Genomic DNA, 5273 nt, shown 5'->3' with positions numbered 1-5273 from the left:
CCGGTCTCCGTTCCTCGTTCGAGCGCGAAATACATCAAGAACCCTAATGCATGAACTTTTAAAATTTCATGAAATAAATTCTACCATGCAATAATAATGCATAAAATACATAAAAATAATTAAACGCATAATTTAAATAAAACTCTTAGGTTGCATGCGTTCAGGTAACGTGAATTAAATTCCTGGACCTTACAACTCTCCCCCTCTTAAACAAAATTTCGTCCGCGAAATTTAGAACGTACCGAATAACTCTGGGTAGCGAGTCCTCATCTGGGTCTCGGTCTCCTAAGTAGCCTCCTCCTCGAAATGATTCAGCCACTTGACCTTGACCATCTGGATCACCTTGTTCCGATGCTTCTTCTCTTGCCTATACAATATCTGAGTGGGTTTCTCCTCGAATGACAGATGCGGTGTCAGCTCAAGTGGCTCATAGTTAAGCACATGTGAAGGATTCGACATGTACTTCCGCAGCATGAAGATGTGGAACACATTATGAACTCCCTCCAGATTCGGCGGTAAAGAAACTCTGTATGTGAGTGTCCCAACTTTCTCTAGGATCTCAAAAGGTCCGATGAATCTAGGGCTGAGCTTGCCCTTATACCCGAACCTCATCACACCCTTCATCGGTGCGACCTTCACGAACACATGATCCCCTACTGCGAACTCAAGATCTCGACGCCTCTGATCCGCATAACTCTTCTGACGGCTCTGTGCAGTCTTCATCCGGTCCCAAATCCTGGCCACCAAATCTGATGTCTGTCTGACAATATCCTGACCCAACTCTGCTCGCTCTCCCACCTCATCCCAATAAATTGGCGATCTACACTTTTTCCCATACAGTGCCTCGTATGGAGTCATACCTATCGATGCATGATAACTATTGTTATATGTGAACTCCACAAGAGGTAACTTCGGCTCCTAGCTGCCCTGGAAGTCAATCATGCATGCTCGGAGTAGGTCCTCCAGAATCTGAATCACCCTCTCTGACTGACCGTCTATATGAGGATGAAAAGCAGTACTTAACAGTGGCTTCGTACCTAACGCCTGATGGAGAATCTTTCAGAATTTAGACGTGAACCTTGGATCCCTGTCTAACACGATGGACACTAGAATCTCGTACAGTCTGACTATCTATTTGATGTACAGCTCTGCATACTGAATCATGGTGAATGTCTTCATGATCGGTAGGAAGTGAGCTGATTTAGTGAGCCGATCAACAATCACCCGAGTGGCATTGAATCCTCCAGTAGTCCTCGAAAGCCCTGTCACAAAATCCATAGTAATATTCTCCCATTTTCACTCGGGAATAGGGAGTGGTCTCAAATTTCCTGCAGGTCTCTAATGCTCTGCCTTAACCTGCTGACAAGTCAAACACTTGGAGACAAATCGCAGAATATCTCGCTTCATGCCCGGCCACAATTACAGAGTCTGTAGATCCTTATACATCTTCGTACTCCCTGGATCGATGGAGTACGGGTTGTTTTGGGCCTCGCTCAAGATATTTGCTCGAAGGGAATTACTGTCAGGAACCCATAGGCGGTCCCTATATCTGACTATGCCGTCCACAAATGTATACAGTCTCTGGCCCTTAGCCTCGTCCCACTGTCTCCAGTTCTGTAACTGCTCGTCACAAGTATGTCCTGTACGGATTCTGTCTCTAAGAGTCGGCTATACTGTCAGAGTAGCAAGATTCGAGGCCTCACCCCTGACATAAACTGCAAGCTCAAATATCTGAATCTCAGCCTGTAGCGGTCTCTGCACTGACAGATGAGCAATCACTGCGTGCCTCCTGCTCAGAGCGTCTGCAACCACATTAGCCTTACTGAGATGATAGCTAATGTCGCAATCATAATCCTTAACCAGCTCAAGTCATCTCCTTTGTCGCATATTCAATTCTTTTTGTGTGAAGAAGTACTTCAGGCTCTTATGATCTGTAAAAATCCTGCACTTCTCCCCATACAGATAGTGTTTCCAGATCTTCAGGGCAAATACCACTGCTGCTAGCTCGAGGTCATGAGTCGGATAGTTCTTCTCATGGACCTTCAGTTGTCTGGATGCGTAGGCTATCGCTCTGTCCTGCTGCATCAGAACTACGCCCAAACCAAGCTTCAATGTATCTGTATAAACCACAAACTCCCTTTTCCCTGATGGAATAGCTAGCACTGGTGCTGTGGTCAAGGCTTGCTTCAGTCTGTCAAAACTCTCTTGACACTCAGATCCCCCGATAAACTTGGCGTTCTTCTTTGTCAAGGCGGTCATAGGCACCGCAATAGAAGAGAAGCCCTGGATGAACTTTCTGTATTAGCCTGCCAATCCCAAGAAACTACGGATCTTTGTCACGCTCTTAGGAACTGGCCAATCTCTGACTGCCTCCACTTTGCTGGGGTCGACTTCTATGCCATCCTGCGATACAATATGGCCCAAGAATGCCACCCTATCAAGCAAGAACTCACATTTTTTGAACTTGGCATACAGTCATCTGTCCTGTAGAGTCTGTAACACTATCCTCAGATGCTGACTGTGTTCCTCCCTGCTCTTCGAATAGATCAGGATATCGTCAAAGAAAACTATGACGAACTGATCCAAAAACGGCTGAAACACGTGATTCATGAGGTCCATGAAAATCGCTGGCGCGTTCGTTAGACCAAAAAGAATCACCAAAAACTCATAGTGCCCGTATCGTGTTCGGAAGGCTGTCTTATGCACATCAGACTCTCTCACCTTCAGCTGATGATAACCGGATTGAAGGTCTATCTTGGAGAACACTGATGCTCCCTGAAGCTGATCAAAAAATCCTCGATCCTCGGCAAAATATACTTATTCTTAACTGTGACTCTGTTAAGCTCTCTGTAATCGATGCAAAGTCGCATGCTGTTATCCTACATTTTGACAAAACGAACTGGTGCGCCCAAAGAAAAAAACTAGGGCGAATGAAACCCTTATCTAAGAGATCCTGAATATGATCTTTGAGCTCCTTCATCTCCGCAGGCTCTAACCGGTAGGGTGCTTTAGATATCGGCACTGTGCCTGGCATAAGCTCAATAGAGAAGTCAACCTCTCTGTCTGGTGGAATTCCTGAAACATCGTTAGGGAACGCACAGGAGAACTCACTGACTACATTCACGTCCTCCAGCCTCTGACTGACTGTGTCTGTCACTGACATGATGCTGGCTAAGAACGTCTTGCAGCCTCCCCTCATAAGCTTCCTCGCACACATGTATGAAATGACCTGCGGCATATGCCGATGTCTGGCTGCCTAAAAAACAAATGGCTTCCCACTGGGCGGTCTGACAGACACTAATCTCTGTAAAAAAATCTATGACTACTCCATGAGAAGATAGCCAGTCCATGCCCAAGATGATGTCGAACTCCGACAACGGTAACTCTATCAAATCTGCGTGCACGGTATACTTCTGTAATCAAAGCTCATATCTCTTCATTACCTGGGAAGTGAACATCTGATCCCCGGATGAGATCGAAACTTTGAAACCAAAATCTATCGCTGCAGGTATGATTCCTAGTCGCTTCACGAAAGATTCAGATATAAACGAGTGTGTAGCCCCTGAATCTAGCAGTGCATGCGTGGCTACACCTGAAATATATATCCTTCATGCGATAAAACATATCATCAAATCTAATAGAGTCGAACTTAAGAAATTTCTTATCGGAAGTTAATCCAAAATCCTCGAAAAATTCACTGCATTAACCCAAACATTGTTTCCCAAAATTCCAAATTGACCCTTAGAAAAATATAAAATTTCAATTTAGCCCTTTAAAGTTCGAAAAATGAACTTTAGTCCTTCCATTATTCGAAAATTACAACATGACCTTATTCTCATTTTCGAATCCAAATCCCAAAAATTGATTAAATTTCGAAAATGTCACCAATAAATCCCCAAAATTACAGAAGTTTCGAATATAGTCCAAAAAATATCGATTTTTATCAATTCAGTCCCCAAATTAATCGTTATTACAATTAAGCCATAATATCTTCCCACAAAACAATTAAATTATAAATCTCAACTAGGTAGAACATGCATCCTAATTCTTATAGGTTTTCAATCCCATAATTCAGTTCTCATAATAATCAAATCATCCAGTGCAATCAAAACGGTAAACATAAAACAAATTAAGTGTAGAGGTTACCGGTGATCAGAGTAGAATCTGGCTGCGCCTCAGCCTCAGCCTCCTAGGAATGCATCACATATGCCCTGCTGATAGTGGGACCCTTGTTCTAAGGGAAATCTGCAGCTTTGCGCCCCTACTGTTTGCATACAAAGCATTTGTAAGTGCCCCACATGCATTTGCCATAGTGATATTTGTTGTAGTGCTTGCATGGTGGTCCTCCCTCTGTCCTAGGAGCCCCTGGTGCCTGAGGTGGCCGCTGCTGTCTTGGCCCCCTATGCTGTCCCTGGGGCTTCTGCTGCGCCTGCGGTCTCGGTGGCCCCGAGTACTGGTTCTTCTGCGGCTGAGAACTGGACTGAGTCTGGTGCCGCTTCCGCTGCATCTCAAAATCTATGTCTCAGAGCGCCTGCTCCGCCTGGAAGGCACAAGAAGTGGCCTCATCGTAGCTCGCCGGTCTCTTCAACATCACATCCCGGCAAAGGGTAGGTCTCAGTCCATCTATAAAGTGCCGCAGCTTTTGTCTTGCATCCCTGGCAATAAGAGGCACGAGGTGACAGCCCCGGTCAAACTTGCGGATAAACTCCACAACAGACGAGTCCCCCTGGCGAAGACTCACAAACTCCTCGTCAGGCGGACCCCTGACATCAGCTGGGAAGAACTTGCCATAAAACATCTCTTTGAAGTCTACTGCATGGGCTGCTCCCTCCCACCATAGGGACGCATCATCCCTCAGCATATAAACGCCGCACTTGACCCGGTTGCCATCTCCAATCTGTAAGTAGTCAAAGTGTAGCTCCAGCGATCTAACCCATCCTTCTGCGAAGAAAGGGTAAATGGTACCCCCGAACTCCTTCAGGTCGAGCCGTCTAAACTGCTCATAGATATCAGTCTGTGGTCGGGGAGCCTGCTGGGCCTGCTCCATCGATCTAGCTATCCCCTCTAATACTCGGGTTGCTAGGTCTCCTGGTGGTGGTGGTGGTGGTCCTCTGCTACCTCCAAGAATCTCATCCCGTCTCTCGGTACTGGGAGAAAGTCTGGGAGGCACATCTGAATACTGTACAATTTATAAACATAACCCCTCATGCAATTCATCTAGTTTTTAAAACAGTAAATCCTTAAATCATAAAAGCAGTAAATCATCGTAAAGC

The 5273-nt window shown here is 45.5% G+C and overlaps 1 protein-coding gene across 1 annotated transcript; it reads right to left on the bottom strand.

The window, feature by feature from the left end:
• Nucleotides 1–4522: 4522 nt before the first annotated feature.
• LOC142521899 (uncharacterized) lies at nt 4523–5047 on the bottom strand. Its single transcript, XM_075625072.1, has one exon. It carries the CDS (start codon nt 5045–5047, stop codon nt 4523–4525), a length of 525 nt encoding a protein of 174 aa, XP_075481187.1.
• Between the last annotated feature and the right edge of the window lie 226 nt (nt 5048–5273).

Source organism: Primulina tabacum, chromosome 13 (genome assembly GCF_025594145.1).
Source record: "Primulina tabacum isolate GXHZ01 chromosome 13, ASM2559414v2, whole genome shotgun sequence".
Lineage (NCBI taxonomy): Eukaryota > Viridiplantae > Streptophyta > Magnoliopsida > Lamiales > Gesneriaceae > Primulina > Primulina tabacum.
The sequence above is the reverse complement of the archived record's forward strand: the minus strand, read 5'-3'. Positions and strand labels throughout refer to the sequence as shown.